This window comes from Kogia breviceps, chromosome 6 (assembly GCF_026419965.1).
Source record: "Kogia breviceps isolate mKogBre1 chromosome 6, mKogBre1 haplotype 1, whole genome shotgun sequence".
Taxonomy (NCBI): Eukaryota; Metazoa; Chordata; class Mammalia; order Artiodactyla; family Physeteridae; genus Kogia; species Kogia breviceps.
The window spans coordinates 21,986,373-22,008,622 of NC_081315.1; the positions used below are offsets into that span (position 1 = coordinate 21,986,373).

Here is a 22,250-nt window from a genome sequence, read left to right on the forward strand (position 1 = left end):
ATACCCCTTTAGTACCACTTGACATACTAAATATTTGCATTTATTTAATGTATGACTCCCTCTTAGAACACTGCCTGGTGCACCAACGGCCAATCAACAGATACTTGAATTAATGAATGTACTGTTTGAGGTTGGATTTTTTTTTTAAAAATCATGTGCATAAGTTACTTTTTCAAGAAAACCAGTTAAGGAATAAATGTTCCATGTACTATTAGATGTTTATCATTACAGGACAAAGTCTAAACTTCTTTACTCAACGTACAGGGCTCTCCGTATCTGCCACGTAGTAGTAGTCACGGGCAAGTCATTCAACGTCAATTCTGTTTCCTAATCCATAAAGTGGGACTGTTACTAATTACTTCACAGAATTAAGATTAAATGCAGGTGAAAGCGTTCTTGTAACCTTGTTGGTATGAAAGTTACACAAAGAACATCGCTTCTCCCGTGCTTGGAATCTAGGAGTAGTACACCGTTTCAGCTTGCGCAAAAGACCTGAAATTTAAGGCGAGAAAAATCTACTGAGCGGCTCTGCCAAGAACGGGGCGTGCCTCAAGGTAGTAGTTGCCAGGGAAACCGTCGGGCGTCCCTAGAATCCGAGCACGCGCGGCGGGGCAGCCCAGCTCTACATCCTTTCAGAGATAGCGATTGGTGGAGCTCCAGCCAATCGGAGAGGGCGGCCGGGCGGGGCGGGGCCGGGCAGTGTGCCGGGGAAGGCGTTCCCGCCGCTTCGCTCCCCGACTTCCGGGTCGCGGTGCTTGCAGGGAGTGTACCGCGAGTAGCGTCGTTTCCGTTGCCGGCAGTTTGCAGTGGGGGAAACCGAGGCAGCTCCAGCTCCTCCTAGTTCTTCCCGTTCCCGTGAGGTGGCTGCTGTTTCTTTTTCTCTCGCCCGGTGCAGCTTGCGTGCGGCTGCGCTGAAGGCACGCGAGCCCCGCGATGTCCTACGGAAAGTCTCGCGGGGCTGCCGGGCCGGCGGGGCTTTGTGCGACCGGTTCCCTCCCACTCGCGGGCAGGGCGCGAGCTGGGCTCGGCCAGGCTCCGGGAGGGGGGCTCGGCAGCAGCGGCTCCCCGAGGGCTGGGGAGCTCAGGCGCCGTGAGGCTGGCGTTCCCTCCGCTTGGCAGTGCGGCTTCTTTTGTCTTGATGAGCGCGGACCAGATGGATTCATTTTAACATCACAGTTCAGCCAGTCTCTGTGCACTGATTCTGCACTGACCTGCGGGGATCTCGAATTTGACAGTCCCTCGGGAAATGATCTATCTGTGGGAATGTTTAAGGCAGGAAAGAGATGAGCATTTTTGTTTTTAAGTAACTCCTCCTGACTTTAATTTACCCGACCCCGCTTCATTTAGGAGCCGAAGAATTTTCTTATGGCATAAAGATTCAGTTTTATCGAGGGTGTAGTCTGTTACTCTTCTTAGTATTTCCGCCCTTCACCTGTTGAATGGAAAATCAGCAATTAGCCAGGGTGTGATCTACTCCGTGTTCAGTTTGTGTACTTCACTTGTAAGCCATATGTAGTGTTTTTATTTGCTACCGTCACCTGACTGTGGGACAGCTGTAACTGGAATTATCCACAGGGGTTAAGAAGACTTATTCCTTATACAAACAATTCTGATATGTGGTATATTTGATTTAATTGGTGCTTTAGGTGGGGTCCTTTTGTTCTTGAACTGTTGAGCCCTATTCTCAAAGAGTAAGAAATTAAATAGTGACCTGAGAGCTTGAATCTAAGTAAGTAGTTTGATTTTTACAGTTAATTGTTTAAAATGATAAATTAACCATTTGGCCAGCATCTTAATTAATCTAAATGGTATATATTACACCTGGCATTGTTTTCTTAGATGCCTAAACACTACTACAAAATAGACACAATGGAACAACATATCTATTAATATAATTTGGGATTTGATGAGTTGGATAAACTAATTTTTTCTCTTTTTCTAAATCCAATTTAAGGTCGTTAAACCTGTCATATATTTCCTTCTCCAGGAAAAAATGTTTATTTCTTTGTGGGAGTTCTTCTATGGGCACTTCTTTCGATTTTGGATGAAATGGCTCTTACGACAGATGACTGGAAAATGTGAATTGCAGCGAATTTTTGATACCTATGTAGGTGCACAAAGGACACACAGGATAGGTAATGTTTTTCGAAAAAGGATAATTAAAAACGATAAAAATTTAACTCTGAATGAATATTTTTCTCAGTACTGATAGTGACAATAGCGCTTGCGTATCACGATCAAGTTACTTAATCTCAGTTTCATGATCTTTGAAATCTCACTTTGAATCCTTCCAGCTCTAAAACTGATTCTATAGAAAAAGAAACTATTATTTAATTCTGCATCTGTGCAAAGAATTACCTTCTCTGGCTCCTGAAATTCATCAGTTTTACCCTAGATTATGGTTGCAGCCTACTTTCTAGAGAAAACTCTCTATACTTCTATAAGCCCTTTGGAATGTTCACTTCAGTGAAGGAGATCCATTTTTATATTCAGCATCCTTCAGTCTTTTAATCTCTTATGCAGTTCATGAAAGAATAATAACAGGTATCTAGAGATCCCTAGGAAAGATTATTAGACTAAAAATCTGCCCTGTCCCATACTGTAGCCAATAGCCACAGGGGGCTATTGAACACTTGAAATATGATTAATCTGAATTGAATGTGCAGAACCAGAAAATATACTCTGGATTTCAAAGGCTTTATATGAATGTAAAGGTATCTCATTAATAATTGTTTATATTCATTGTATGTTGAAATGATAATATTTTGGATCTATGGGGTTAAAATATATTAACATTACTTTTATCTGTTTCTTTTACTCTAATATGGCTACTAGAAAACGTTAAGGTACATATGTGGTTCGCATTTGGGTTTGCATTATATTTCTATTGGACAGTGCTGCTCTGGTACCTTCTAAAATTGATCAGCTTTCAATACTTATTTGAAAATATGGCTTTAACTTAGAACACAGATGAGTGAGAAATATGATTGAGGTCATTTCTCTTTGGCCAGAGTGAGGCAGACCAGGGATGGGCTGCAGTTCATGTTCACTGGGTCAGATGGAAAATCAGGACTTAACCACAACCTCTTTTGTGTTGAACAAGTGTGCTTCAACTAAGAAATCAATCCACCCCTGTAAAATTTGAGGAGTGGGTGTTGGTAGCCAAGACAACGGGGAGAATGGCAGAGTAAGGAGAGAGTAAGCCTCAGGGCAGCTAGATGATTGACGTTTAATTACTTCCCTAGATTTTTCACAACTTTGTAGCTGACTTAAATTATTGCCTGCTCTTTTGATTTGCCCTTTTGACTGCTCTGAGAAGAGCAAAGTACCTCTTGATAAGAACTCTTAGTAGTATTGATCGGTTTTTTATATTATGGGGGAAGAACATTTTAAGACTTTATTTTGCAGCAAGAACATTTTTCTTGAATTTTTCAAATTGCTGAGAAAAGGAGACTGTTTACTATTTCCCAGAAAAATTTGTAAATAGACCAGTAAAAAAAAAGTTCTTGTGATTCATGAAGCAAAAAGTAAGAACGAAAAAGCTGTTTTGCTTTTTGTCTAGTTAGAGAATGGTTGTCCAGTCTTCCTTTTTGCCCCTTTGTTGTATTTTTTGTTTGCTAGCTCTTCAAATATTAACGCTTACTTCATAAGGCTAACACATGAAAAGGTAGTATAGAGCACTCTTACTGTATTCTTAAGATGAGTCTCACTGTATTCTTAAGATGAGTTTCTGGAACCCAAGCTATTCTGAGGCAGCCATGGATGAATTTGCAGCAGTTAGTAGACACTTGGGTGTCTGCACAGAAACAGATGATTCTGGGGAAATTAGGTTGGTCTTACCTCTTTGGCTCTGGTATGTGTGTTGGTTTGAGAATTTTGGAATCATACTGTAATAAAATTTTTAAATGTCTGCTATGTTATTCATGTAGAAATTATATCTTCTGGAACTATTAAAGTAACTTATTACTGGCTTGATATTTATACTGTTTGTTTGCGGAGTAATTCACAAACAGCATTTAAGTAATAATAGTCTTTTCTTTTTTTTCATTTTAGAAAATTCCTTGACATACTCCAAGAATAAGGTAGGATTATATCAAGGTGATTATTCTAGACAACTTAACTTGGAGATACTTTTTCTTTAAAAGAATGCCTCAATTTTAGAGTGAATTATTTTTAATGTCCTACTAGAAGAGTCTTTGCTGTAAAGAGTATTGAGTGAAATGTTCCCACCTTAGAAGAAATATTCTAGTTTTTAAAACCTTTTTTTTGTGTGTATGTATATGTTTCTGTACACTACTTGTGCACAAAGAGAAGGTATTTGAATAATTTTTTCTGTTCTGAATTTTTGCTTATTTTACCTCAAAGCTTGTTAGCTTTTGGGAAAGCAGGGTCTTAGGGGGAAAACTTTCTCATAGACTGTGTCCTTAGGATAGGTTTGGATAGTTATAGAAAATCCTGGGTCATGTACCTTTTGATCCAAAATAAGTCATACCTCATACTGTTTATTAGTCAGCTGCTGCTGTGTAACAAACTTATAAAATCTCAGGGCATAGGTTTATTATATAAATGCATTATAAATAAATGCATTATTTATTTCTTGCTAATGTGTCTCTGGGCCAACTGGAGAGGCTCTTCTTCAAGCTGGTGCCAAGTTCAGGTGTGTTGCAGTTGTCTCATTGTGGGACCTAGGTTGAAAAGGTACCTGGGAAATATTCTTCTCACAGTTGATCGTTGCACGTCCAGCCACAGAGGCATATTTTAAGTTTTCTTGTGTCGTGTCCATTAATATCCCTAAAGTAAGTTACATGGCCAAGCCCAAGTCAAGGGGTGGGAAAATACATTATGCCCACCATGAGGCCATGTTATGCATGTGGGTGTATAATTCAGTTACACAGAAGTGAAAAACAGGGACCAATAATTCGGCCTACCACATGCTTCCCTATAATGTTTCGCAATTTTTTTTCTATATATATAGATTATTTGGTGTGGCAAAGTTAGAGTATGGAACATGTAGACCATTATTTGAAATCCCATGGTAGTTCACAGCCAGCATTCAACAACAACAACAACAAAAGGAATGGAATAGAAAATAATTAGAAAACAGCAGTCGTAGTAAGGTTAAATATGGTTTCATGAAAATTTAATTTTAGTTATCTGTGTATGCATCTATCTCTTTTATATATCCATATATATGTTTGTATTTGGTCATGATGTACAATGTGGATCGAGAATATAGGGTCAAAAATTGTTGATTTGCTACTGTCTAGTGATATTAATATGAGTTACTGATTCATGCCGGAAAGAAAATGGACACTGCTGAATATTGCAAGCATATCTGTTCAGTTTTGGAGAGTGACCTATAAAATAGGTGCTTTACTGATTTAGTTAGTCTTTTATTTATGAGTGGTCAATATGGGAATAACTCATATACCTGAATGAATACCAGGGAGGGGAGAAGAGTCTAGAGTCCTACCCCTTTGTTTAGAATCCTATAAAATGATTAATATTCTCTTTTTAAAAAATGAGACTGTAGGGATCTAGAAAGTTAACAAGTTGCTCGTTCTAAAAATTTGTTTATACCTATCCACCCGTATTGTTCCATTAATTGAAACTTAGGATGCAATTTCACAAAGTAACAGTATCATAAATTGTAGATGAACCTCTGGAGGGTTTCTGGAACTGGGAACTCACTTTCACATCTCTCTGTGTAACCATCATTACCAAAATTGATTGTAATGACATTTTTGGTCATAAAATTTATTATTAGGATTTTATATGTGGTAAAATTACCCCAAACTTAAGGGTCTTGCACACAAGATGATACTTTTTAAGAACTCTAGTGCCTTAGTCAAATCCTTGAGTGAAGATTTGAATGATTGCCATATGTTCGACATTCCACCTGGGTCTTTGGTATATATATATATATAAAAAAAAGACTGAAATCTAATGTAATTAAAAACAGGCATTTAGAGATGGAAGAGGTAAATGTGGGCTGAAGTGTTTGGAGGCTTTAAGGTAGTGGTTACAAGTTAAAGAAAATAAAATGTTCATTATCTTTTATCTCATTTTCTGGCAATTAAAGTTCACTTGAAAAGTAAACATTAAAATTGTATTCTTATGATTTTATTATTTAAAAATATAAATTACTAATTGTGTTTTGGAGGGTATACTTAAAAGGAATAGTCAACAAATGAGTAGTTAAACACTTACTGAATTAAATCACAGGAGCTTTGCTTTCTTGCGGTTTTAAATCTAAGGTAAACTTGTCAATAACCTTATGGAGGAAGTCTCATCAGTTTAAATATACAATTTATGGTGTGTATTGGGTCTCATTTGTATATTTCATTTACTTTGTAGAGTAAAACTGAATTCTGATTTTGTGATATTTTTATTAACCTGCTCTACTTTTATATTCCTGTGAAAAAAATCTGAGTTCAGATTCTGATTGTATCACTTTCTAGTTGTTTGTGCAAGTTACTCATTTTCTCATTGTCAAAGGAGGTATTAATATCCACATGGTTGTTTCAGGATTAGAAATATTATTATAATGAAAGCAGCCTAAGAGAATACCCAGTACCTGATAGGTATCACTAATATTATGTTAGTGATGATGGGATTAAACCAACATACACCACAAAATTTTTAGAAGTTTAAAATATGCATGAAAACCTCTTAGTTATTTAAATACCTAACATTACCAATGATTGCTGTGAATAAAAGTGATTTTAATCTATTAAGGCCAGTTCCCTAAAGCAGTGATAGAGTGGTCCTATTGGGTTGTGAATTGTTCTGTAGTGGAAATTCTTTCCTTGATTGTTAAAAATTGAGTCTCATTTGCTTATATTTTACATTAGGACCAACCACTTATCAATTATATATTAAGGATTATTAAAACTTTGGGATTTATAAATGAAAATGAAAACCTTTTTAGAACTTGAGGAGTCTAGTTCAGTATTCTGCTAAGAGGTCTGGCTGCTATTCAATGTATGGTAGTGTTGCAGAGCTCCACTGTACTTTTATGCATATATGGGTATTTGAAAAATTTGAAATTTAGGGAAAGAACACTGTCAGTCTAATCGTGGTTTTGACTGGCTGTTGTTTGGTTAGAGCTGCCGTCTTAGCTCTTAAATAGTAATGATAACATTCTAGCTATTGAATGATAGTTTAGTTTTATAGCATCAGTTTACTTGTTTGTGCATTGATGGTATAGTAATGCACATTTGCATATTTTTTTGGTCTCTAATTTTCCAAAATTAGACTTTAAGTACCTAACCTTTAAGTATATAACCACATAGGCATTGTGGTTCAAAAATGAAACATTCACACTCTGGTTACACTAACACAAATGTATATATATAATTTCCCCAGATTTGCTTGCATGGTGAAACTTACTGTTTATGTTTGTTGGCTATAAATATAATTTGGCTAGTCATATAATTTGTAACTTACCATCAATAGGTGTCATAAAAAAGACTAGATTACTTTTATGTTTATTGAATGTTATTTTGTAATAAAATCATATGCATAAGCATATATTATTTTCTTACAAAATATATGATAAGTGATTTGTATATGTTGCTTTCTTGTTGTTTATTATCACCTACTTCTTCTTTAGCTCTGAAGTAAACATCATTGGGGAAAAGGGTCTTTGTATACTTACGTAGTTTTAGGTTAAAAGAGAAAGTTTTAGAATTGCTGACCTAAGAAATTCTTTAAGTCCTGTATATTCCAGTATTGAATATACCTTCATGAGCTCCATGAGAACTTAGACAATGTTGGGATACATGAGAACTTAGAAAATGTAATGGGTTATATTTCTCCTCCATCCAGCTGTTATTTTGTTTTTGATTAGGAACCAAAGATCTACCAAAAGTTTAGAGAATAAGCCAGAGATTGACAGATGGATAAAAAAAGCAAAACCCAAGTAACTGAATGTTATTTCAAGAAGCATACTCTAAACATAAAGTCACAAACAAATAGAAAGTAAAAGCATGTACCGTGCAAACAATAAGCATAAAAAAGCTTTTGTGGCCTTTCTTTTAGAAAATATAAACCTAGAGTGTTACAGGAGACTAAATCTTTTTTTTTTTTTGTAATGATAAAACAGCAAATTTATCAAGAAAACATAACAGTATTAAATGTGTATACACTTATTAGCAAAGCTGCCAAATACTTGAAGCCAAAATAGACAAAGCTAGATGGAGAAATATATGAACCCACAATTGTAGCTGGAAACTTTACTGCATTCTCTCAATAAATGATAATACAACAAGAAAAAAAAATTGGAAGGCTCTATACAATTTGAACAATACGATTAACCATCTTGACCTAATTGACATTTATAGAGTGCTACACCCAACAAATGCAAAATACATATTCCCGAGTACACATGGAACAGTCATATAGATATATACTGGGTCTTTTAAGTCTTAGTAAGTTTCAGAAGGCTGAATGCATACAGAGTATGTTTTCTGTCTCCAACAGCATTCAGTTAGAAATAAGAGAACTTCCCTGGTGGTGCAGTGGTTAAGAATCTGCCTGCCAATGCAGGGGACACAGGTTCGGTCTCTGGTCTGGGAAGATCTCACATGCCACGGAGCAGCTAAGCCCGTGTGCCACAACTACTGAGCCTGCGCTCTAGAGCCCACGAGCCACAACTACTGAGCCCACATGCCACAACTACTGAATCCCACATGCCTAGAGTCTGTGCTCTGCAACGAGAGAAGCCACTGCAATGAGAAGCCCATGCACCACAACAAAGAGTAGCCCCCACTTGCCGCAACTAGAGAAAGCCCGCGTGCAGCAACGAAGACCCAACGCAGCCCCCCAAAATTAATTAATTAATTTTTAAAAAAAGAAATAAGAAAAATATAACATGTAGAAAATCCCCAAATATCTGGAAATTAAGAATCTGAGTAACCCATGGATCACAGAAGTACTCACAAGGGAAATTTAAAAAGAGAATTGAAGTGAATGGTAATGAAAACACAGCATATCAGAATTTGTAGAGTACACACAAAGCAGTTTTTAAAGGCCTGAAATCAGTGAGCTATGCTTATACCTTAAGAAACTAGAAGAGAGAAAATTAAACCCAAAGTAAATAAAGGATATAATGAAAATAAGAAAAAATTAACAAAATAGTAAACATAAAAATAGGGAATATCACCAAGCTCAAAAGTTGATTCTTTGAAAAATTTAGTAATATTAATAGCCCTCTAGGAGCACTGATCAAGAAAGAGAGAAAGCCCAAATTGCCCATATCAGGAATGATAGAGGGGGCATCACCACAGCCTGTAGTCACTAAGTATAAGGAGGTGCTATGGACAGATTGATGCTGATGAAGTCTATAGCTTAAATGAAAGAGACAAAGTGCTTGAAAAACGCAGTTTAGCAAAACTTAACAAAGGAAACAATTGAAATAGCCATATACCTAATACATGGAATCTGTAAACATTTTGCACAAAAAAATCTTCCAATATTAGCTTCACTAGTGAACTCTTATCAAACATTTAAGAAGAAAAAATAATACTGCTATTACATAAGCTCCTAGAAAATCGAGTAGAAACACATTTTATGAGGCCAGTATAATCCTGATATTAAAACCAGACAAGGACACTGTAATAAATGAAAATTACAAATCAATATCCTTCTTGAATATAGATACAAAAATTCTTCATTAGCAGATTGATCCCAGTAATATATGAAAAGAATAATATGTCATGACTACATTTTCAAAATCAATGAGTGTAACTTACCACATTAACAAAGTAAATTAGAAAAATAAGATGATTTGAGTAGAGACTGAAAACTGGCAGAACCCAATACCCATTCATGGTCAAAAACACTCAACTAACTAGGAGTAAAAGGAACTTCCTCCTCCTATTAAAGGCCATCTGTGAAAACCCTGCATGATAGGTATACAACACTGAAATATTGAATGCCCTCCACACTCAGTTGGGAACAAGGGGAGGATGTTTACTCTCCTTTTATTCAGCATTGTGCTAAAGGTCCTAGGCAGTGTAGTAAGGGAAAGAAAAGAAATCTAAGACTTAATGATTGAAAAAGAAATAAACTGTCTATTAAGAGATGACATAGTTTGTGAGTGTAAAAAATCCTAAGAAATCTATAAAAATTACCAGCATTATTGTTAAATGAATTTGGCAATGTCATAGGACACAGTATGTCCCCATATGTTAAGAGCAAACTTTTGGAAAACAAAAAAAGAACAGTTCCACTTACAGTAGCATCCAGAAATGTAAAATACTCAGGGATAAATATAACGAAAGCTATGCGAGATGTCCACATTACAACTCGTTTTCCTGAGGAAACTTGAAATGGAAAGATACACTGTGTTCATCAATTGGAAGAGTCAGTATTCTTAAGATGCTGATCCCAAAACCGACCTATGGATTCAATGCAATTCCAATCAAAATCCCAGCAAGCTATTTTTGAAGGGAGTGCCAAGCTCATTTAAAGTTTATACAGAATTTTAAGGAAACTAGTATAGCCCAAATAATCTTCTAAAAGAACAAAGAAGATTTATACTGACTTCAAGACTTTCTAGGCAAATAGATAAATATAACAGATGAGAGAACAAAAATAGACCGTACATAATTTTTAACAAGGATGCTAAAGCAATTCAGTGAGGACAGGAAAGTATTGGAAAATGAATAAATAGTGCTGGAACAACTGGATATCCAAATTGGGGGAGGGGAGGCTCCTATCTCCCTCTACACAAGAAAATTAATTTGATATGGACTTTAAACCTATGTTTAAACCAAGACTTTAAGGCTTCTCAAAGAAAGCATAGGAGAATATACATCTTCTACCATGGGTTAAGCAAAAATGTCTTTTAGAGAAGACACAGCGCTTTAAAAAATAAAAAAATTAGACTGCATCAAAATAAAAACTACTTATCAGAGACACCTTTAAGAAATGAATTGGCAAGACAGAATACTTGCAGCACATATATCTGATTAGGGATTTATATCTCGCAAAGAACTTTTAGAACTCAGTAAGAAAAAGACAACACAATTTTTAAAAGGACAAGAGCCTCGAATAGTCACTTCACAAAGACAAAAAATATTATTCATAGTAGTCTAAAATTGGAAGCAATGCAAATACCCATCACCGGGAGAATGAGTTAAGCAAACTGAGGTGTAGTCATACAATGGAATAGTACTCAGCAATTGGAAGGAACAAATTACTGATGAAAGCAAGAATGTGGATGAATTCTAGAAACGTTATGTTGAGCAAAATAAGGCAGACACAGAAGAGTACATACTTTATGATTCCATTTATATGCACACCACAAAGTTATGGTGATAGAAAGCAGAACAGTGGGGGCTTGTTGGGGGAGGGATTGATTGGGAAGGGGCATGAGGGAACTTTGCAGTGACGGAAATGTTCTATATTTTGATAGGGATGTGGATTATTTGGGTATATGCATTTGTCAAAACTGGTCAAACTGAATATGCAACATCCATTCCTTTCACTGTATTTAAATTAACCTCAATTTAAAGAAAAGTAATGGAATAGCTGTACATGACTTTTACTGAAACCGTTGCCTTTCTTAAGGTTTTCATCTGTCAGATATCTCCGTTCGATAATTATATGTCTGTTATCTCTTCTATACAGGATATGAAAAAATGAGTTAGATACAGTCTCTGCCCTCAGAGAATTTTCCACTTAATATATAAAAATAACTATACTGTAGAAAGTGATAAGAGTCACAGAAAGGTTACAGGTACATTATTATGCAGATTCCAAGAGAGGAGAGGTTACTTCCACTTGAATAGAATCAGGGAAAGCTTCCTGGATCTGGTATGTGAACTAGCTTAGCAATGGGAGGAATTGATATGTCTAGAGATTGGGAAAAGGATCATTCCAGAAGAAAGGCCCAGGATATGCAGAAGCATAACTCCAAGTATGATTAGATTATTTTGTCTGGAGTATAAGGAATATCAGATGGAATTTTGATAGTAGCTTAAAGAGGGATAAGAGTTAAAGAAACTTTTTAAGGGTAAAGAAGGCCTGAACTTGCTTATTTCTTGAGAGGAAGGATCCAGGGGACATTTATAAGACATATTATTTAAGAAATCTGTTTTATATGCATAGAAAAAAAGACTGGTAGGATATCTGCTAATCTGTTACCAGTGGCTATCTCTGGTGGTAGGATTGACAAGATTATTTGACTTTTCTTCTTTTTGCTCTTCTGCATTTAAAATTTAAATTCTTTTCCTTCTGCATTAAAATTTTTGTACATATATTTTTATGATGTAATTTTAGAATTTTATAAAAAGTATTTGCTTCATAAGCATACTGTGGTGGGAGCTTATTTGCTAAGAACTCATTGGCTTAGAACCTCTTGATTCTCAGTTAAGGAAGACTTCATCTAATACATCATGATGCTTCTCTCCTATTTTATGTATGTATGATTTTAGCCCTACTGAAAATTTGAAACAAATTCGGTTTCATTTGGTTTTGCATTTTAATACACACATTATGAAGTTGACTAAATACCTCCAAACATACTATTCTTTTTCAGCAATAGGGGATTTTTCTCATTCAGCTTTGTTTCACACGAATAGGTCTTACAGAAAGCGACACTTGTTGTGCAGAGTGAAGTGGACAGATGTGTAGTAGATATAATGAAGGAAAAGAATATTAACCCTGAGAAGGATGGCAGGTATGTGTTTTTACGGTGTTCTCATTTATTGTATGCTTACATCCTGTGAGGCCGGAGATCTCACACAGTTGTGAAACATTAGAGCTGAAGGGTTTGTGGAGATCATCTAATTCAACCCTTTCACTTCACTAGATGAGGAAGTGAGGTCCAGAGAGGTGAGTGATGGAAGCAGGACTAAAACCTATATCTCTGGGTTCCCAGTCCAGTACTCTTGCCAGTTTATCATCTGCCTTCTCTAAGGTAACTTACCATTACTTTCCCAAACTTAAATAATGACTCCTGTGTCCTTCTTGTCCTTCAAAATTCAGTTCCTCTGTCCTCCTCCAGGAAGGTCCTCTATCCTACATTTAACCCATTGTACTGTAGTCATTGATTTGCTCTTACTTGATTTGACTGACTACATTTCTGTGTTCCCAGCACACGTATGTTGAGATAGTAAATATTTAGCAAGCTTTTCTTCATTTGGTATTTTCTTTGTAAATATTGAGGAAGGAGTGATTTACTTGGGCTGAAGCAGGAGAGGGTACAGGAGAGAACTGTGACGCTAAGTCCACAGAAGAGGTAACGTTTGAGCTGGACCTTGTTGAATGGGTAGGGGAGGACGTTCCGTGAAGAGGAAGGTGCCAAAAAGACACAGAGTCCTTGAGTATCTGGGAATGACAGGGAGTCCTTTGTAGCTGGAGCGCTGAATAGGCGCAGAGCAGAGGTTGGAGAAGTGAGTGGAGTGCAAGATCAGATATATATTGCAAGGAGGCTTGCATGCCACACTGAGAGATTTACATGTTGTCCTCTGATTCTTTTTTTTTTTTTAAGCAAACAAGCTACATTATCAGATATGTATTTTAGGAAGATGAAGGGTAAATTTGAAGAAGTGGGAGGCTGGTAGAAGGAATAAAGACAGAACAGTCAGGAAACTGAGTCATTCAGGCAAGAGATGATGAAGCCATAAATACACCAGGGTAAATGGATACATATGATGAGGGCTTTGAGGGACATTTCAGAGCTAGAAAGGATAAGGGCTCAGGGACCTTTTGATGTATCGTTGATAGAGAGGAAGGTCAGAACTCGGAGCGTTCTAGCTTGGGGAACTAGTGCTTAGTGATTCCATTAATGGATTTAGAGTTGAGAAAGAGCATGCCTCTTAAGGGAAGATAAGCTGTTGTGTTTGGAAGCGCTGGGAGAACCTGTCATGGCATTGTATGTTGCTATATCCTTGGAAAATTAGGTCTGCTGGTAGTGTCTCACAATAAAGATTTGGGAACACATGAGATTGCCCAGAGAAAGCATGAAAAGAAGTGAACGAATCAAGGATTTACAAAGTTTGCAGTTTGGGAAGTTTGCCTTTCCTACCTGTCTTTCCCTCTTTGTAGGCCGTGTTCTATCATATCTTGCATGATACTTTGTATAATGTTTTGTGTTTACAGAGGCTCTTGATGCTTATTGTATTAAACCAAAAGCTAGGGAGTGCTTTCTAAATAGACATATGAACCACAAGCTATGGAAGGCATTACTTTATTGTGATAAGAAGGTACGACTTTAAAAAAATAATAACTTTTATCATTTTCAGTTTTAAAATCTGTATGAAGGCATGCTTATTACAGATATCTGGTTATAAACAGCTCTATTTGGATGTAGAAAGTGTGAGAAAAAAACCATATGATTCTGATAACCTGCAACATGAAAAACTGCTTCTCAAGGTAAGTTTTGGTGTTCTGTATTTAGAGTTACACTGGAAAATAAATCAGGCTTGAGCTAGTAAGGCCTGTGTGGAGAATCTGGAGGCTTACACAGCCATCTGATTTCTTTGCCTCTCAGAGAATTTTATTATATTGGTGAAAGATTTTTAGTTAACTATTTTTATAATTTCCTGATAGGCATAAATGAAATAGATTCAAATTTTATTTTAATGCTTTTAATTCTGAAATAAGTTATAAACTTATAAAGGGAGATCTTTTCAACTGAGAAGTATGAGTCCACAAGCTTCAGATTTTTTCCCCCTACTTTTTATATAAATCCTCACATAAATTAGGCATTTTTTCAGCTTACTCTTGAATTATGAACATAGATGTCCCTTTTCAGATTATTATGTCAGATCTTTTGGGATTTATGAAAAGTGCCAAATATTTCCACAATAGATTTAAAAATTAAGAGAGTAAAGAAATTTACTTAGAACCTTCCTGTTACTTATTTCTGAAGTAAAAATGCATGAGGCCAGTGAGATGCTGAAATTAGAGAATACCAGGCCTGGAGTAAGCTTACCAGATCATCCGATCTAGTACGTTTATTGTAGGGATAAAGTTAGTTCTAAGGCCTAGAGGAGATGAAGTCATTTGCTTTAGAAAGGGCAATTCTGAAATAGAGCTGAATCAGCCGCCCATCCACTTCACCTATTCTAATTATATTTTTAAATGGTTATAGTTAGGGAAAATAGCACATGGCACCTAGTGTTAGGAGTTTGTTATAAACTAAAAGTGCTGTAGAAAGAAACAAACATTGAGAGTATTCAAGTAACAGTAAGAGACAAGTTTAAAAACAACAAAACTTGTTTTCAGGAGGAGATAAATATACACTTCACCTAATTTTAAAATTAAAAATAAAACTTTTGTCAGTGAGGATAATAAAACTACTCAAAGGACTGTTGCTGCGGATTGAATTTTTATGTTTCAAGTGTTAGCATAGAGCCTGGCACTCACTAAGGCTTGACCTCTTTATAGCTTCCTTGTCATCATTATTCCCTTAACTTCAGACCCTCTCTACACAATACCTTCCCTTTAGAGAAAGGTTAAGACCCAAGTCCTAGCATTTGAGTCAAGGGAATTTTCATCTTGGTGATTCACCATGAAACTCATTCAGAGGTGAAGAGCCAGTTGCTGGCAGTGACTCACCCAGCCTCACACATGCTTAGCAGGGTAAGGGGCTAAGGAGATCTGTGTTTCTTTAAGTACAGTCCAAGGGCCACCTTCACTAAAGTTAACCAGTGTTTAATATTCAGAATCCAAGGTTCCACCTTTGCCTACGAAATCAGAGTCTTCAGGGGTGGAACCCCGAAATTTGATGTTTATGCACGCTGAATTTTGAGTTTTAGTGGTCTTACCTTGTCTCTCACCACATCACTGAGGCCTCATCCTTGGCATAATCAAACCCTTGCTGAGCTCATGGAGAGACGCTAAGAGCAGGTACATGTGTGAGTAATGAGAGAAGGGACCAGATAAAACCAGCCTAATGATTGAATTAGCTTCAGGGCCAGAGTGCTGACCCTGTCTTACAGTAAGGTCACAAAGTCTTCATATTTCATTCCAGGTAACAGGATACTCCTTTCATTAGGGGTCCTTTACCCAGCAGTGCGTGAAATGGTAGTGAAGTGGGGGAAAAAAAAAAAAGCAAGGATTTTTGTTTTGCAAATGTTCACAAACTTTCTTATCAACTTTTGTAAGTCTTTTGTCTGATGACTTGTGGTGTTGAATTTAGAAAATGACTGATTACGTTTTTTAAACTTCACTTTGCACTAATTGGTTTGCCGCTGTCCAATATTTGATATCTTAAATCCTCAATCTTAAGGAATATAGTTACTTACAACCAAGTCATATTCTTTTTCTTTTAAAACTATGAAAATTTGTAAAATAATGATCATATAGGTTTTAATACTATCTGTTATTTCTCCATGATCCCCTCCCTATCTCAGACTTATTCTCCTTCTGATTAAGGATAATCACCCGCCATTAGTATAGAGCCTACTTAAGCATATAGTGTTTGAGGCAAGGACCAAGTGCCTGGCACTGTGTTCTTCTCAAGGAAGCAGTTTACTAATTGTGGTATATATGTATTACTTAGTAAAGACATCTCATTGTTTTCGATTTCTGTGTATTTGTTACCTCTTCAAAGTCTGCTGTTCTTTGTATGTCTTTTAAATTGTAATAAGTATGCTACATTTTTTAGGCTAATTGAAAAGTTCTCTAAATATAGTCTTTGTTGAGCCTATGATTTGTCTACAAAAGTTGTTTAATTGAAAGCATTCGACTTACCAGTATATCAGCTATGAGAAGAAAAATGTCTTGGTAAATTAAGAGCATCACTATTATTTGTAATATGGAAGCATGTTTGTACAGCTTTGGAATCTTCTAATGCCCACGAAAAAACTGAAGGCTAGAATCTCCAAGCAGTGGGCTGACATTGGTTTCCAGGGTGATGATCCCAAAACAGACTTCAGAGGCATGGGAATACTTGGATTAATCAATCTTGTGTAAGTGAAAATAAACTTTCTTTAATTCTCTAAATGAAATTACATGTAATCTCTAATCTTGTTAAATTTTAGTAAGACTCAATCTAGTTTTATACTATCTCTGAATTTTAATAATTGCTGTGCTAAAGGTATTTACTAATGTGCTGGCAACACCATTAATACATAAGCCATATGCTGTATGTGTGTGTGTGTGTGTGTGTGTGTGTGTGTGATTTCTTTACTTACCAATACTTGCGTCTTTCTTTCTCTTCCTGACTGCCTTTCTGATACCTTTTAAGGACTTGTGTGTACTCTTTTCTTACTCTCTTTATCCTCTTGCCTTTTCTCTCTTGGCTCTCTGACTTCATTTTAGGAGGTATAACCAGATAAGATAATAATAAAGCCTCTTCACACTTCTTTGCCATCTGTGACAAGTAATTTAAATCCCTGACTTTTCAGAGTCTATATGAACTGTCTCTTGTTTTTCTTCTTTAATATTTATGCTTGGGCACATGTATGAAATCTCAAAATATGTAACTAAAATCAGAATTGATAGCCAAAACTATTTTAGAAAGTAAACTGGAAGATGAATATAGATATGAATATGCAAATGAAGATAGTCTAGTGTTTGGGTCTGTCCTTGAATTGTGATTTATAGACTATAAAATGCCTAGAATGGGAACGCTAACCATTAAGAAAGTTTGGATAATTGTTACTGTGAAAAATTAGTCCTGAAACTGAGCTAATTTATGTTAATATTCAGAAAAGATATCTAGGTCATTATGGATAAGGCCATATGGGGGGAAAATAGAAGATAACAGTAGGGCTTCAATATGTACAATTTTTTCCAGTTACAAAAGTATTTCATTTACTGTAATACCTAAATTGTACGAGCATGAAAGTTTTCCATGCAAGTACTTTTCAAAGATAAAACACAGTTGTCTAAATAATAATAATAATTACAGAAAATGAGATTGCCAGTTTTCCACTTTGATAAACAGAAACTTCCATTTGGGGAATTTAATTAGAATAAATGCAGTTTGTTTTCACTTGGGAAAATTATGAAATATTTTAAAATTCATTATTGTTCAGAACACATGGATCTTTTGTTTTTAGCATTTAAAGACCATCTTTTTTCTTGGTACTTGTAAACTACACAGATAATTGAAACTCAATTAGACACACACACATTCTTCTGATGTTTCCTTTCTTAACTTTTGTTGAGTAACCTTTCTTTTGGTTCATTTCCTCAGAAATCAAGATTTTTCAGCATTTGCCAGAAGAGAATTTAATTTAGCTTAAAATTTAAATAATTTAATAGAATTTGATTCAAGACTGTGGTAAGGAGTTCTGATAGACCTTTAAATGATTTGCAGATATTTTTACTCTATTTAGAGCTAGTATCTACTAATTTAAAAATGACCGAGATTCAGATATATTATTTGATTGCCATTGATGTATTAGAGATGCTTGAAAACATAAAATCAGCTCTAATTTCTCTATAATTATGTTTGTTGTCCTGTGTATGGAGCTATAACTCTTCAGGATCAAAATAAAGATACAGTCAAGAAGCAGGCAAGCGGTTCAAATACCTTTGTGTAATGAATTTTAAAAATTTCTTGGCCTTTTGTCATCAAATCTCTTGAAATATTTTGTTGCTTTGAAGGACAGCTGGTAGTTTGATAGATAACTATGTTTTAGGTAAATGAATGCTCAGGCAGGTATAAAATAAAAAGGATATTTTACAGAAAATGAATTGAAGAGAGACTGGAAAAATCTGAATAAATGAGGAAATAGAAGCAGAAAGGAAAAATATACAAGCTAAGGCCAAAAATGTATGTAGGAAGGGAGAGAAGGCAGGAAGGAGGAAAGGAGAAGGAAGGAAGGAAAGAAGGGAAGTAAGTCAGTGCAGATTATTGTAAGGAATAGGTCTCCTTATTACATAGATGCTTATTTTCCTTAGATACTGTTTACATAGGGATTTCCTAGGTAAGTTCAGCAAGGAAATTAAAAGTTTCTCTGTGTTACAGATTGAATATTTTAAAAGTAGCTTGATTATTGAAATATAATATAATACTGAATTGTATTGAGTATCATGCAAAAAAAAAAAAAGAAATAAATAGTCTACTAAGGGCATTTTAGAGCCAGCCTCCAGATAAAGTAGAAAATTAGAACATGTAAAGAAAGCGTTGCACTAAAACAGGACTTTTTTCTGTTTGGGGATTTACAGATCCCTTTGAGAATCAAATGAAAGTTTTGTATATTCTCTTCCCAGAAAGTGTACACACAGAAAATGTATGAATAATTTAAAGTGATTCATGGATCCTCCTTCGTTCATGAATGATCATTCATTCATGAACTTCTAAGTTAACAATCCCTGTTTAAATGGGTTGAGAATTAGAGCCAATGAAGAAAAATGGAAGTCTGTAGTATTAATTAACAGAAGGAAAAATAGAGGGACATTTGGTTAGAAATTTCTATGCTTTATGAAAATGTCAATGACTGTGCCTTCTAAAATTTAGGTAAACCACGGAAATCCATTTTTTACTTCTACTTCTTATCCTTACATAAACATCCAGCCAGTCATCGTATGTGTATGAGTATCAGTGCATTATGGGGTGATCCAAAGTTTGAATAGATTTGGTCCCTATCTTTAAGAACTCGCAGAGGTTGCATTAGTACAAGCCAACAATATGTATGAACCTTTATATATTTCTCTGTTGTACCTGCTAATCTGTTTTGTGGCCAGTATTTTAGTTACACCACTGATCAAGGAGTGGTTTTTTTTTTAGTGCCAAAGGAAGGCTATTGACTTTCTTCTGATTGCATTGACAGTGGCATTAAGCAATATAGACTCAAGTTGCAACAGAAGGAATGAGCTCAGGTGAAAGGAAGTGTCCTAACAGGTAAACAGGTACACAATGACTACTTTATAGAAAATTTAGAACAAACAAACAACTCTAGATTTTCTTTTAAAATAGATAAAAGTCTCTTGTTAGATCATTTATTTGTCAAAATACTTCAGAGTCTAGCGAAGGGCCCATGTCCTGTACTAGATAGTCCTGATAGCTCAGAATTAAGTTTTGGTTCAGAAGCATCTCGGAGTCACTGAAGTGACTTGAGATGGAGATTGGGATGCTTTTGGCAATAAGACTGTCACTTTGACAGTAGCTTTTAAAATTGCTTCTGAATATCTTCAATTTGAATGACATGTTAATTTCATTATTTTTCTTAAACTTTTTCAGGTATTTCAGTGAAAATTATACCAGTGAAGCCCATCAGATTCTTTCCCGTTCAAATCATCCAAAGTTAGGGTAAGCTGGATATGTTAAAGAAACCATAAGCTCTTGAATTGAAAGTATTTCCGGGTATTTTTAAAGATTAGGTTATTCTAGTTAATAAGAACTTCATAAAGAATATTACGTGATATTTTATGGCTAAATGAGATCATAAACCAATTTTGTATGTAATTCAATATATTTTTAGCACAAGGTATAGTTTATCTATAAAATGGAGATAAGGACCTTATAAAAATTTTCTGAGAGATAGATTTGAAAATAGGAATATAGGAAATGGCTTTGAAATGGGAATAAGAAAATGAGAAATAGCTTTGAAACTTGTGAAGTGAAATGCAAATTGACATCATATTATTAGCTTTATCATTATTTTTGTATTCCAATGATACCTATCTTTGAAAAAGCATTATAACACTATTACATCATAAAAATAAATACCCTGATAATGGAGGAGAAAATATCAGATTACTCAGTATATTTTAGAAATCAATGAGGGTGTATGTAGTACTTTTTAATTTTTTAAAAAATGATTTTGGTTTTAGATATTCATGTGGCCAGAGCTTTGTTTTCATATCTTAGATAATATCCAGAAAATCAACAGCCTTTGAAGAACAAAAATTAGTTATGTAGAAATTTTTGTAAAATCAATACAGTGTTAGAAATGGATCAAAGTTACTTTTTACTAATTCCTTGCATAATTTAAAATTTACTTTATGAGCTATTTTGGCTAGCTGGGATAACTGGTAATGTTTCTGACATAGGTATTCTTATGCAATAGTTGGAATCAATCTTACAGAGATGGCTTATAGCTTGCTGAAGAGTGAAGCTTTGAAGTTTCACCTCTACAATTTTGTTCCTGGTATACCAACAATGGAACACTTTCACCAGTTTTATTGTGAGTACTGAAATGAGTTAAAAGGAGAAATTTCTAAGAGAATTTTTTAATCCTTAGGAAAGTATTATATATAATACCTTTATCAAATATATAACTTATACTTGTCATTTTACTATTTAGGATCTTTCAAAAACAGGAAGATAATGGAAGATGGGTATCCAAGAGTATCTTGTACTTCAGTTTATATATTTGCTAATTTAAAAAATTCAGTGAGGCAGTTTTTGATATGTATGCAAATGTAGGATTTATACAGTTTTTCTGTAGACATTTGTTTTCCAGTCAACTATAAAATGAACTTTTCTTCTTGTATACTGGTTAATGAATGCTGTTGAGTCAAGGACAGATCATTTGGTTGCTCTTGTAAGGAAATTTAAAGGAACCTTACACACACACACACACACACACACACACACACACCCTTTTATTTCAAGGCCAGGTTTTCTTGTGTTAGGTTGGGGGTATTTAATAACTGTTCCTAAAGCAGTCATATCACCGTTGTTCCAGTAACTTTTTTTTTTGTGTGTGTGGTACGCGGGCCTCTCTCTGTTGTGGCCTCTCCCGTTGCGGAGCACAGGCTCCGGACGCGCAGGCTCAGCGGCCATGGCTCACGGGCCCAGCCGCTCCGCGGCATGTGGTATCTTCCCGGACCGGGGCACGAACCTGTGTCCCCTGCATCGGCAGGTGGACTCTCAACCACTGCGCCACCAGGGAAGCCCCTCCATTAACTTTTATTGTGATAATGGTTGAACGCTGAAGGTTAATTGAATGAACCGATCTTCTGACGATATTGCTCAGAAGCAAAGAATTCAACTCTAGCTTGGCTTCATACTCTATTTTTTCTTGATCTTTTTGTGTCTTTAGGTAGGACATAGGAAACTAGCATATAGGAAACTACTTAGATAATAAGTGTCCAAATCAAAACTTCTTGAACTCCATTCTTGAAGGAGTCATCCAGGTCTCTCTTTCCCACAACCTCCCCTGCATTGACTTAATCCCTAATTCCAGGTTTGTCTACTTCTTAAATTTCTCTTGCACTTGTCTTTTTTCCTATCCCATTGTAACTGCACGGCATCAGTCCTTTGTTACTACGTTACTGTAATAGCCTTTTCCCTGGTTTTTCATTGATGACCCTCTTCCAAATCTCCACGTTGA

The 22,250-nt window shown here is 35.6% G+C and overlaps 1 protein-coding gene across 3 annotated transcripts in view; it reads left to right on the forward strand.

The window, feature by feature from the left end:
• ELMOD2 (ELMO domain containing 2) overlaps positions 1–22,250 on the forward strand; it is a 45,187-nt gene that overhangs the window by 15,958 nt on the left and 6,979 nt on the right. The window contains exons 1-9 of one of the 3 annotated variants that reach the window (XM_067035570.1): positions 695–860; positions 1,647–1,729; positions 1,988–2,135; positions 4,054–4,082; positions 12,591–12,688; positions 14,256–14,385; positions 16,795–16,928; positions 20,153–20,221; positions 20,965–21,098. In XM_067035570.1, coding sequence (XP_066891671.1) covers positions 1,994–2,135; positions 4,054–4,082; positions 12,591–12,688; positions 14,256–14,385; positions 16,795–16,928; positions 20,153–20,221; positions 20,965–21,098 — 736 coding nt within the window. In that variant the 5' untranslated portion in view covers positions 695–860; positions 1,647–1,729; positions 1,988–1,993. Of the gene's footprint in view, positions 1–694; positions 861–1,646; positions 1,730–1,987; positions 2,136–4,053; positions 4,083–12,590; positions 12,689–14,255; positions 14,386–16,794; positions 16,929–20,152; positions 20,222–20,964; positions 21,099–22,250 lie in introns of those variants that run through there. The other 2 variants (XM_059067526.2, XM_067035569.1) reach the window with 2 other exon arrangements.